At 40.6% G+C, this 13,263-nt stretch overlaps 1 protein-coding gene across 3 annotated transcripts in view; it reads left to right on the forward strand.

Annotated features, from left to right (window-relative positions):
* Window positions 1-11,038, forward strand: part of LGR5 (leucine rich repeat containing G protein-coupled receptor 5) — a 91,969-nt gene extending 80,931 nt beyond the window's left edge. For all 3 annotated transcript variants that reach the window (XM_038164888.2, XM_038164891.2, XM_072034948.1), the window contains 3 exons: window positions 3,105-3,250; window positions 4,245-4,328; window positions 7,016-11,038. In XM_038164888.2, coding sequence (XP_038020816.1) covers window positions 3,105-3,250; window positions 4,245-4,328; window positions 7,016-8,106 — 1,321 coding nt within the window. In that variant the 3' untranslated portion in view covers window positions 8,107-11,038. The remainder of the gene's footprint in view (window positions 1-3,104; window positions 3,251-4,244; window positions 4,329-7,015) is intronic.
* The last annotated feature ends 2,225 nt before the right edge of the window (window positions 11,039-13,263 follow it).

Raw genomic sequence — 13,263 nt, forward strand, 5'->3', positions numbered from 1 at the left:
GGGCTGCCTGGGCTGGAGACAAAGAGGCTGAGAGGCGACCTCCTGGCTCTTGGCAGCTTCCCAAGGAGGGCAAGCGGTGAGGGAAGTGGCTGGGGACTCTGCACCCTGGGACACCTGTGGATGGCCGCGCCAAGGGGCTTCAGGCTGGGCATGAGGAAAAATCGCTTTGTGAGGGTGGCCAAACCCTGGAACAGGCTTCCTAGGAGGTGGTTGATGCCCCGTGCCTGCCAGTGTTCAAGGGGCATTTGGACAGTGCCCTCAATAACATGCCTGAATTTACGGCTAGCCCTGAAGTGGTCAGGCAGCTGGGCTGGATGATTTCTGGTAGTTCCTTCCAACTTAAATGTTCTATTCAAGAACACATTCGCTTTAGTTTCTTGAGCCTAAAATATCTGCAAGCTATTAATTTCCACAGCTTTATCAATGTCTTCAAATCAGTCTGACACCACAAGTTGCAGTCATCACCTTGCAGAACTTTCAGCATTTCTTTTTATAAGGTGTTTTGTGGTTTGTTTTTGTTGGATTTTCTTTGTGTTTGTCAAAAAAGGGGCATTTCTGTTGGGTATGTGCATTGTTCTTCAACCCAAGTGACTAGGTATGGGATAGTCTAGTAAGCTAAGGGTTTAGTAATAATTTATTTAAGGGTTTCTAGGAAATGTTTACAAAATCAGGATAATCTCCATATTTTAAAAGATGACATGCACGGAGATGAATTAGAAATTACATATTTAAATCTGCTGGCATGAAGTTGCGTGATAGCTAGATCTTAGTCACCTTGAACTTTTATCGGAGTACTTTAAAAACGGCTTACATAACCTCTTGTATTGGATACAAGAGTACAGATTATTGTTGCTAATTCCCAACAGAAATATAAGTATATAGAGTCAAATGCCCCCAAATGCACTAACTTAAAAATCACTTCACAGCTTAGGGTTCACTTTGTTCCACTTTGTACCAAGCCTTTGGCTAGTGCACAAGTCCTGTTGGTATTGGGCCTGCTTCAGACAGACTCCCTGCTGGATTTTCCAGGACATTAAAGGTTGCTTTGGAACATTCGTTATGTTAATTTACATGACCAACCTGTTGAAAGTAACCTGAAAGTAGGATACAGTTCTATTTTATTCTTTTTAAGACAGAATAACCTAGTTACCTATTTATCACAGAATCACAGAATCACAGAATTTCTAGGTTGGAAGAGACCTCAAGATCATCGAGTCCAACCTCTAACCTAACACTAACAGTCCCCACTAAACCATATCCCTAAGCTCTACATCTAAACGTCTTTTGAAGACTTCCAGGGATGGTGACTCCACCACCTCCCTGGGCAGCCCGTTCCAGTGCCTCACAACCCTTTCAGTAAAGAAGCTCTTCCTAACATCCAACCTAAAACTCCCCTGGCGTAACTTTAGCCCATTCCCCCTCGTCCTGTCACCAGGCACGTGGGAGAACAGGCCAACCCCCACCTCACTACAGCCTCCTTTAAGGTATCTGTAGAGAGCGATAAGGTCGCCCCTGAGCCTCCTCTTCTCCAGGCTGAACAAGCCCAGCTCCTTCAGCCGCTCCTCGTAGGACTTGTTCTCCTGGCCCCTCACCAGCTTCGTCGCCCTTCTTTGGACCCGCTCAAGCACCTCGATGTCCTTCTTGTAGCGAGGGGCCCAAAACTGAACACAGTACTTGAGGTGTGGCCTCACCAGAGCCGAGTACAGGGGGACGATCACCTCCCTAGCCCTGCTGGTCACGCTGTTTCTGATACAAGCCAGGATGCCGTTGGCCTTCTTGGCCACCTGAGCACACTGCTGGCTCATATTCAGCCGACTGTCCACCATCACTCCCAGGTCCTTCTCTGCCTGGCAGCTCTCCAACCACTCATCTCCCAGCCTGTAGCTCTGCTTGGGGTTATTGCACCCCAGGTGCAGGACCCAGCACTTGGCCTTGTTAAACTTCATGCAGTTGACCTCAGCCCATCGGTGCAGCCTATCCAGATCCTCCTGCAGAGCCTTCCTACCCTCGAGCAGATCGACACGTGGACCTAACTTGGTGTCATCTGTTATCTCTGAAGCTGTTGGTTTATTGAACTTTTGAAATTGAGATGATTTTTTAGGTTTTACTATATAATGTTGGGGAACTGCAAATTAAATATCTCTACTTCCAAAACACAAAGTATATCCAAGGAACAGAAGAAGTAGTTGTAGAAGTTGAACGTATGTAATTCTTACATACTACCTCAGAAGTTGGACATCCACAAATGAATGGAATTCAAAACATACATGAAATCAGCAATTTTCTGGCAATAGAAAACCTCAAAATCTTTGAAACTCGCTCACCCATACTCAGTTTTGTGTTAGGAATACCAATGATATTAAAGGAGTTAGGAATGAACATGCAGTGTCCTGCAATGACTGTGCTCGCTCCTGTGAGAATTAATAAAATAAAGCCTTTTTTCAGTGACATCTGTTTTCACATACGCTGCATTTGTGATTCATTCCCCTTTCAGTGTAGACTACTGCTTCCTTGGTCTGTGCACAAAAGACGATCTCCTTTTTGCCATTTTACTCTGATGAAATTTGATGTGAAAAGAGATAGATGAAGTTTGAATCCAAAATTAGATCTCATTGTCCCCAAACTGGAAAAATTATCTTTGGGAAGTGAAGTTTTGGTTTTGCCTGTTAGGCAGGTAGGCGAAATTGTGATCTTGCCCTTTTTTAAAAGAAGCCATTAAGAAAGTAATGTGGAGAAACTGTTGAGTTACACTGTAAAATTATTAAAAGACATCAAAAAGAAACAGATCTCTTAAGAGTAACATTCAGTAAACTGCAACTCATGTTCTACATTCATATCTCCCATGAAAATGCGTAGGAAAGCTTCACTGTGCCTTTACTAAAATTACCTTAGAAATCATCTGCATGTCTGGTGTGGAATTCTATTTGTGAATCCTCCATTTATATCATCATGATTGAATTTTACCCTTAAATGTTTTGACTTTCGATCATGGCTACTTAATCAAGTTCATTTGTGCTAACAATTGAAACTGTGAGCAGTACAATTGAGTAACTCTGGTGCTCTAAACCAGTATCATGGCGTGCTTCTTTGTTCTTCTACTACAGAGTCATGGAAATGCCTTATGCTTATCAGTGCTGTGCCTTTGGAGCTTGTGAGAGCCACTACAAAATCTCCAGCCAATGGAACAAAGATGAGAATAGCAGCATTGATGATTTTCACAGGAAGGATGTTGGGTTGTTACAAATTCAAGGTAATTGTCACCTTTTGCTTTTAAATCTACCTGAAGGCTGTGATTTTTCTAGTAAGCAGTCTGTGATGTTGAATTTAATACTCTTTAGCAGTCACCAAGGCAGTGCCTTCCTCTCTCTTGCCTGGTAATATGTCAGTGTTCCCAAGCTTAGCAAATTCATTTTGTCAGGTCTATCTTTCAAAAATCTCACTCCCTCTTTTTATCTGTCCAAATAATAACATGGGAAGTGAAATCTTCCCTTTATTTGAGAGACAGGGAAGTGGTGCTGGTATGTAAACCCATAAAATAATAGGGCAGCAAAGATTCAATTTCGTGCCAGCCTTGGAAGTAGCAACACCTTCTTGGCTATCCTGCTGTGTACATGCTTCAGGATCACAGAGCTAGTGTGGCTACTTAGGCATAGCTGCTGGGTTTTTGTCTCGGCACTTCCTGGGTACTAAAGAGCGCATCTGCTCTCAAGAAGAGAAGGTCACTGTATTTTTCTTCCCCTTCAGCACAAGGTCCATTATTTGACCTGTTATGTAAGTGTATACATAGATTTTGTACCATCCTGCTTCTTTCTTTGCTATTTCCACTCCTGCAAACCAGTGTGTCCAGAGTTCAGGGCTAGTCTCAGCAAGAACAGAGCCAAGAATACATAGAGTGATGACACAAGAAACATAAAAGAACCTGGGTTAATTCTTAGTATCCTGACACAACAGTGGAATTTGTATTTTAAACCCCTTCCTAGGCAGTCATCACACTACAAATTAGGTAATGGAGAATGTACCTTTCTAAAAGTGATTATTTTCAGAGAAGTAATAGTGCCAAATTTTTAAATAATCTTGAGTAAAGTGATTCAAAACCAAATAAGCATACATCTGCTTCTGCTTACAGTTTGGCAGGCAAAGAGATGAGAACAGGCTTTAAATACCGAAGATGTTTTTGGAGTTTGTAGTAAAAGAAATTTTCCTGAAAATTGCAGTATCAAATCTGGGTATTTCCTCCCCCACAGATGAGCGTGACTTTGAAGATTTTCTACTTGACTTTGAAGAAGATTTGAAAGCTCATCATTCAGTGCAATGCTCACCTTCTCCAGGTATGAAACTGCCAAATACATAAGAATCTAAGCATAATACTACCAGATATTTGAAATGCAGAACAAACTCTGAATCTGAAACAAAGACAGGAACGCTATGTTTTGCAATAATTTGATGAGACCAGATACATTGTACAAAAATACAAAATTCTGCACTGAAGTTCAGAAAAATATTCAGGTACTGAATTCATCTATGAATGTACCAGAAGTTTGGAGTCCTCTGGCAGATCCTCACTCCAGGCCCCTTACCACAGGAATTGATCTCCTTATCAAGGGAATGGGAAAGAAAAGGTTCTCTTCTGCCAAGAAACGGATAATAGAACAGAATCTTTGCTCGCTCATTCATTTGCAAAGCTGAAGTAATTCTTCTCAACTTCATTGAGTTATTTTACACTTGAGCTTCTCCAACAACACACAGTTCAGTTCAATGCGTAGGACATACCATACAGTACTATATCAACATACACACAATCCATCACAAGGGACTCCCAGCACTCTCTTTTTTTTTTTGTAGAATAGCGTATCCCTGTGGAGTAACACATGTGTTGTGTTTTTTTAAGTGATTAAATCAGAAACCAATTCCACTGAAAGGTCCCTTTAAGGCAAGGAAATAACTTAGAATGTTGCTTCTAGTTTTAGCATCCTGACTCAGCAAGCGGTTTCCCTAGCCATTCTTAAATTGTAACACATGAACAAAAAAATGCAAGTGACAGCTAGTACTTCAATACTCACTCCAAGCCAAGATTCTTGTTTATAACAACAAATAATAAATGAAAAGATGTTATGTCAAGAGAAATAGAAGAGGTAGGAGGCCAAAGAAATAATTTAGAAACATTTGACCATCCCATATTCTCCTATGGTCTCCTGTGGAACTATCAAGTTCACAGAAATGTCCTCATCTTCAAGGTAAGTCATCACCAGACCTAAGAGAAAATCTATGCTGATCTTTCAAATGGTTATCTTAGAAAAACTTACAAACTGACACAATGGGTACTTCTGCCTACTGGATGGCACCAACTGTAGTCATATGGAATACATCTCAGCTGCTGGGGTTGTGTCTGCATGGACAATCAGAGACCACTGTGGAGGACTTGCTTTGAGGAAGCACAGCTGACTAGTATTAAGATAAATTATGTTTTTCAGACAGCAGAGTATTCAGCTTCAATCACACAGCATATACACCTCAAATCTACGAGAACACAGCAGGCTTCAGTCATACTGTCCTGACTTCAGCCAAAGATCATTGCAAGCACCTCCAAAAAGGCAGCCCTTACAAATGCAAATACAGCCTCAATTTTCTATGATTAGGAACTCTTTGGGTCACAAACTGTTGCAGGCTACTGAGATGATGAAACCAATGAGCCACATAAGCCTTCTCCTCTTACAACCTATCTCACAGCTTTGACCTCAAGAGAATACAAAACTGACAATCCAATTTTATTTGGTGCCTATCTTCAAATTACCTTCCCCATTTATCTTCATATCTCATGAATGTGTCATTCTGGAACTGCCGTATCAAACAGCCTATCAAACAATAAATTTCACTTTCTGCAATGCTATTTCCTTGCCTACAGTGTAGCTTAATAGTCAACTTAAACAGAAAAATGTATTGGAATCTTAAATGAAAGATTTAAATATTCCACTATGGGGATATTTTCTGAAATAGATTAGTCCCAAAAACTATGTTCGTAGCCAAACTAAAACGTGTCAAGTCTTCTATCATTAAAATTCTTCAAGAACCCTGATCTCCTCTAAAAGCTCAGATTTATCCTTGGACTCTAAACTGAATTATCTCAGATCATATTGGATCCCTATTCAAACTTGTAGCACTACGGTCTATGCTGCATTTGTGTATGAAGATAGGATATTAGATAGCCATTACTTCTCTGAGAATGGTGGAGATGATGGCAAATTTAATGATGGCACCAAGATTTCTCTATATGTGCAACTTGCCTTTAAGGACCCATTCCAAATTCTTGACAGAAAATATTACAAAATGCATCATGAATTTATTTGGAATAAATTTGTTTAAAAAGCCACCTTCGCTTATTCTTTTCAATGCTACATGCATTAAAGCACTTTCTTCCTCACACATAGAATGTCAAAAATAGGCTTGGCTTGCAAAGGTCAAAGCCATTTGAGTCATATCCTGGAATCATTATGGATAAAACAGAGAAAATGAAGAGCAAAGCAGTCTTCTGAAAAGACACTGCAAAGGGGACTTGGACTGTGTAATGACATATTATTAGGTAGCCAAAGTGCATCTGTCCATATCCATTACATCACACTTCACCAGGACTCATTAGCACAGTCATCCTTTTCTTTCCTGAGAAATTACCCATGGTATTCATACTGCACTTGTACAACTAGGCAAGACTTGGCACATATATATGTGCCAAATATATATATATATCTGTATGTATATAATATTTGAGTTGAGGAACAAAAACTCGTGTAACATGCATATGAGCAGCACATTATTGAGATCTCTACTACAAAGAAAGAGAAAAATTCCAGAATATTTCTTTAGAATAAAAGAAATTTTATTCTTTTAGAATAAAATTCACTGCTTGGCTGTGCTGAGAACTTTTGCAAGAGGCATGAAAGCTGAGGTTTTACAAAGTACAAAACTAATTTTTAGTTTACATGGGTTTCCCTTGCCCTTTTGTTTGTTTTTGTCTTTTCAGGTCCCTTCAAACCATGTGACCACCTGTTTGGGAGCTGGCTCATCAGAATTGGAGTCTGGACCATAGTGGGTTTGACCTTCATTTGCAACGCGCTGGTGACTGCTACAGTTTTCAGATCTCCGTTGTATATGTCCTCCATAAAACTTCTCATTGGTCTCATAGCTATTGTAAATGCCTTCATGGGCCTTTCCAGTGGCGTACTGGCTAGTGTGGATGCATCAACTTTTGGGAGCTTTGCTCAGTATGGAGCACAGTGGGAAAGTGGAATTGGTTGCCAAATGACTGGTCTTCTCTCCATTTTTGCTTCAGAAGCTTCCATTTTCCTCCTCACCTTAGCCGCACTTGAACGTGCATTCTCCGTAAAGCATGCTACAAAGTTTGAAACAAAATCCTCTATTGCTAGTGTCAAAATTGCCATTTTCTTTTGTTTTATGTTGGCACTTATCATTGCAATAATACCACTCCTCACTGGGAGTGAGTATGGGGTTTCTCCGCTTTGTTTGCCATTACCATTTGGAGAACCCACTGCTATGGGCTACATGGTAGCACTGGTGTTGCTGAACTCACTTTGTTTTCTGGTAATGACTGTTGCTTACACAAAGCTCTACTGCAGTTTAGAAAAGGGAGAACTAGACAACATTTGGGATTGCTCTATGGTCAAACATATAGCCTTGCTACTTTTTACTAATTGCATTCTTTATTGCCCTGTGGCCTTCTTATCTTTTTCCTCCTTACTAAACCTCACTTTTATCAGCCCAGAAGTGATAAAGTCAATACTGCTAGTGATTGTCCCACTGCCTGCGTGTCTAAACCCACTCCTTTATATACTTTTCAATCCACACTTCAAGGAGGACTTGGGAAGTTTGCGAAAGCAAACATTGTTATGGAGGAGATCAAAACATGCTAGTCTGATCTCTGTGAATTCAGAAGACATAGAAAAACAATCTTGTGACTCAACACAAGCACTGGTAACCTTCACAAGTGCTAGCATATCATACGACATGCCTACCAGCAATTCACTAATGCCATCATCTTATCAAATGACAGAAAGCTGCAATCTTTCATCAGTAGCATTTGTTCCATGTCGTTAGTTTCAGTGGCAATGCAGAAAATATCTATGTTTACAAATTTTTTTAATCCCAAAAATAAGTATGGGTGTGCTTCTACAACCTAGAGAATGCCTCTGAATTATTTTTACATGCATCACAAAACAGATGATGACAAAAGTTGCAGCAGGCTGGAAATCCAATACTTGAGCCTTCACGGCCTGTCTCCGAAGTGCTGGAATGAAGAAAGAAAATGAAAGCTGTTGCAGTTTGTGCAGTTGTATCGGCTGCTCTCTTTTAAAGTAGCACTACTCAGAAAAGGCAATTGGTCAAGAGCAAAAATACCATGTTAAATTGGTAAGCTTTTACTTCACCTGGCAGAGTTTGTTTCAGGGGTTGGGTTTTTGTTTTTGTTTTCCCTGTTTATTATAATTCAAACTTAATAATAGATATTCAGTGTCAAGATTGTTTTTATAAGCATCCGTGTGTGGCCCTCATTCAGCAGGGTATCTAAGTGGAAAAGTATTCCTGTTGGAAGTCCTAAAGGTTTCTGCAGAGTAGACTTTGATGAAGCTCCAAGTTCAACTGATAAAATTCAGTTAACAGTTTACCTGCTCTTAGGCTTGGAATTTTTAGAAGTCAGATGCCTTGACTTTTTAAATTGTCAGCTAAAACTACAGGAATAATATGGTGTGAAAGAAATTAATTAAAATCCTGCTGAGCACTTAAAATGTAATCATAAATGGCAAGCCATTGTCACATGGATATTTTTCTAGTGAGGTTCTTCAGAACCTGGTCATGAATTGCTAGCAGGCCAGTAGAATTACTTTCAGAATTACTGCTGACAAAATTGGTAGGTGAGGGACTCACAGAATTTGAGAGTGGGAAACACTATATAGCAAGTCATGAATACAGGAAGACTGGTGTGCTGCGTACAAATAAATGATACAAAAGGCACTCACATAAAAACAATGATTTAAGGTAATTTGTCTAGGAAAGGAACAAAAACAGTAGTCCTGCTCATGGCACAATCTCTGTCCTGTGAAACAGTGCTTCTAGAAAGCCTCTAGCTCATGGTCCTTAGTCAGATGAAGATTCAGAGGCCACTGCATCCTTTTGGCTAAGGATAGAAGAGGTTGTATGATCTGTGTTCTTAGCACTGGTCCAGGCACTACTGGAATATTTCAGACAGTTCTTGTATTCACATGCTGTAAAGAAGACTGGGAAATTGAAAAGGATTCAAATATCATAAATTTACAAAACAACTTATCAAAGAAGTGACTTGATCACAGTTCATAAGTAGCGACTTCTGGGAAAAGAAGTTTGAGAGCAGAGGACTAAGTTGAGAGAAGAAGGATCCAGTATGGACCCCTGGGAGTTGGTGTTAGAGATATACGACATAGAAATAAAGGTACCAATTGTTGACAGTGATGGTCACTAGCAAGCCAAACAATTTAGCATGGCTTGGGGTGAACTATCAGTCATCACATATGTATAAATTCAAATTGGATGTATTGCCAAAAGAGGTATTGGAGCAGCTATTGGTATTCAGGGATGCCTGATGGCATTAGTTTACGAGTAGGTTAGATTAGATTAACACAGAGTTACTCTCTGGATTTAAATCTATTAATACTTTGCTGAATCAAGGCATTTACATTTAGACATCATACAATTAGACTGCAATTAGATGAGAAGAAACTTCAAGTCTGCCAACTCTACTGCCAAAATATCTCAGATAACAGAGCTCCCTTCACTTCCCCCAAGATCAGTCTTTGACCTTAGTCAAGCCATCGGAGGACATCCCAGTCATCCTTTTTTAGAGCTGGAACCTTTTGCTCAAGTGAGCTGATCGTTTAAGACACGGAAGTGCAGAGTTTTTGATTTTTGTTGTTGTTGTTAAAAATAGCTCCCTGAGGAGTAACATTTAATAGCCCAGTAATCACTTCTCGGTTAATGGCCACTCAGCTTCTGGGTGAATGAGACTAATTTCTAAACATTACCAAGGTTAGCCTAGCCCAGTAATTAAGGTAATCAGTTACAGATGATCATGGTTGTTCATCTGTTACTGCATATGTAACTTCCTGGGACTCCAAGAATGGATTTTCACAATGAAGAATCTGTTGCCAACAATGGATATGCCCTGATTTTCTTGTCCACTCACATTGGTGTATTTTTAGTTTTGCAGTTACAGATGGCATCAGTTGACTTTGGCTGACATGTTCATCTTTCAGGAAAAAAAATGAACCAATGCCGAAATTATGTACGATAAAGTCAGCTGAGTACTTATCTTAATCCTTTATCTCTTGTGGGTTTTGAAGCAGTGCAGCATACAGCTGGAGAATGATGCCTGAAACCACTTTGGATTAAACAGAGGATCAGTCAACCATTGCACAATACCTATTACCATGTTTACTTAGCTTTAATTTAACTTGGGTCCATCTGTGCTGCACTGCTTAATGTCAGTGAAATTCCTTTCAGCTCGCTATATTTAAGAAGTTTGTAAAGTGATTTGAGAAGCAAGATAATGTTATAATTCTAAAGACTAGTTAAAGAAAGCTTCTTTTATCAGAACTTTTTTAGCTTGCAGAAAGTCCTAAAGGCTTTGTGTCTTATTTTTGTAAGCATGTTTGAAATATTTTGATCAAATATTTTAAACTTGAAATTGTTAAAATTCATTTAATAGATTTTTAAAGTAAAATTTGTAAATATAGAACTGTATTTATTATTACAGTGAAATGCAACCACAGTAAAGGACATGAGATTAAGCCCTGTACAGTTTCATATTGATATTTGCTATATTTTCTGCTCATATATATTACTAAATTCATTATCTGTAAATAATATAATGTAAATGTGTAGTGATTGTAAATAGATGACATGCTTTCTTTTCTATCGGTGTTCCAAACATATGTAAGTTGTAATAAAAATGTGACTACACAGTAAAGAGCATTTAATCAGGGCCTAACACCTCACAAAATCGTGTGCATCCTCAATTAGTCCTTCCCAAGTTATTCTAATACTTACACTAACCTCCCCAGATGTCCGAAATTCTTGTTGAAGTATAAATTACAGGTCGTGGGTTCTCATTAGGTGCCCTGGGGAGCAAAAAAAAAGATGAATAGTGTTTCATTTCAACACAGACTGTCTTTTAAAAAAATGTCACTCGTAGACCTAGACCCTTATGAACAGATTCTGCTTCCTGCAAGTCCTGTTTCTCGGTGACAATCTCTTACAACTGCTGCAGGAAAGACTCTCACCTCAGACCTGTGTGACATGATGGATGTGCACGAGCACTCAGAAAGGGCAGTCAGGCACTGGGACGGGCTGCCCAGGGAGGTGGTGGAGTCACCATCCCTGGGGGTGTTCAAGGAAAGGCTGGACGTGGTGCTTAGGGACATGGTTCAGTGAATGACATTGGTGGTAGGGGAGTGGTTGGACCTGGAGATCCTGGAGGGCTTTTCCAATCTCAACAATTCTGTGAGTTACCCATCAGGTTTCAGGTCACAGTGGACCACAGGAGAGATAAGGGTGTGCTGCACAATATGGTGGCATATGCCAGACAGCAAATTCTCCCACCTGCCTCTTCATTTTCTCTCCAACAATGGCAGGTAGAGCTGGTCTGGGGATTACCAAACAGCTGGCAAAGTTCATACGATACACAGCAGAGAGACAGTGGCAGCATCACATACAAAAGACACGGCAGGCAGGTGCCAAGGCCAAGTGAAAGGTACAGCAACAAGCATGGGAATGGCAGGAGTTGGATAGCTCAGGCTGCACCAGAGCTTGTGGCTCAGCTGAATAAAAGACAGGCAGCAGCTAAACAGTCAAGGTCATCTAAGTATCAAGGAAGGGCAAGGCGGTGGATGCCTTCTTGCTGGGAGGGACGACAGCACAGAGCGGTTATATGTGCTTGGCTTTTCAGAGATAGTGAGCCTAGGTCCCTTCTGTGAAGAACCTGAAAGAGGTGAAACACCAATGAAGGACAAATGCTGAGAAAGCAAACAATCGTTTAGGCAGGAATTCAATCCACATGGGAAGTAACAAGCTACAAAGATCAAAAAAAAAAAAAAAAAAATTAAAACGATCCCAGATGCAAATAGGTTTTAGCAGGGGGTGTGCAGGTTCTCAGCACAAATTAGAAAGCCAGAGTGGATGGGGTCACTGCAGCTGGAAGGCCAGTGAAAAAGAAGCAGTGAAAAAAAAAGTACTTTCAGTGGGTGAGTTTTGGGACAGTCTTGTTAAGGTGAGACAGGATCAGCAGTGAATGGGGATGAGAAGGGCATTAAATACCTGCAGAAGAAAAAAAAGATGTATGGCAAGGCACAGGGGAGAGCGTGACTCAAAGAGGAGAGAGGGCTTCAAGAGACAGGAAGCAAATAGCAGAATTTTATGGGATGTTAAGAATAGCGTTAGAGTTTTGTGACAGATGACGAGATCAGGTTTGATGTAAAAAGGTGGAAATGCAATAGCAGAGAAGACTGAAATGGTAAGAAAGCAGGCAATGAGGAGGCTTCCACATGCACTTACTTGCTCTGGACAAGAGCTGGGGGCCGGGTGGGAGAAGAAGGAAGCTGCATTTTTTGAGGAAGGAAATATTATGTCTTGACCACAGAGGAGCGACAGAGTAGCTATAAAGGAAGAACAGGTTGGTTAGCCGAAGCCTCAAAGCAGAAGGGAAAAGGAGCTATCAAGGTTTTATGCCCACATACACAGAAGAAAAGTTTTCATCAATTTATTTGCCAAATAGCGAGCAGTAGGTACTATGGGCAACTTCAGTGTTCTGGCGATCTACAAAGACACACGAGCACAGGTGGGTGACTTCTGCCTTAAAGCACTCGTGACACAAAAATGCAGTGTTACCACTGATGACAGCCAAAGGAGAGTTCAGCACATCCTCACTTGATGGGTTATTTAGGTAGAGCAGACAGAGCACGCCACCTGCTCACTGCTCTGGCACACTAGATACAACACCACGTTTTATTTGGGAACTCAGAAAATTCTCAGGGAAGCTGAAGATACAAGTTTGGCCAAGGCAAAAAGCTAGCCAGAGAAACAAGTGAATGCCATGAAGAAGATGGGATCACCTGTAAGCAAACCAGAAATGCATAAAGGCCAAGCTTTAGCAGACACCAGTGGAGAAGCACGAGGAATGGCACTGCGGGAGAAGCTGCTTCAGCTGGGCACGTGGCTTCAGACCTCCTT

Source organism: Anas platyrhynchos, chromosome 1, assembly GCF_047663525.1.
Source record: "Anas platyrhynchos isolate ZD024472 breed Pekin duck chromosome 1, IASCAAS_PekinDuck_T2T, whole genome shotgun sequence".
Classification (NCBI taxonomy): Eukaryota; Metazoa; Chordata; class Aves; order Anseriformes; family Anatidae; genus Anas; species Anas platyrhynchos.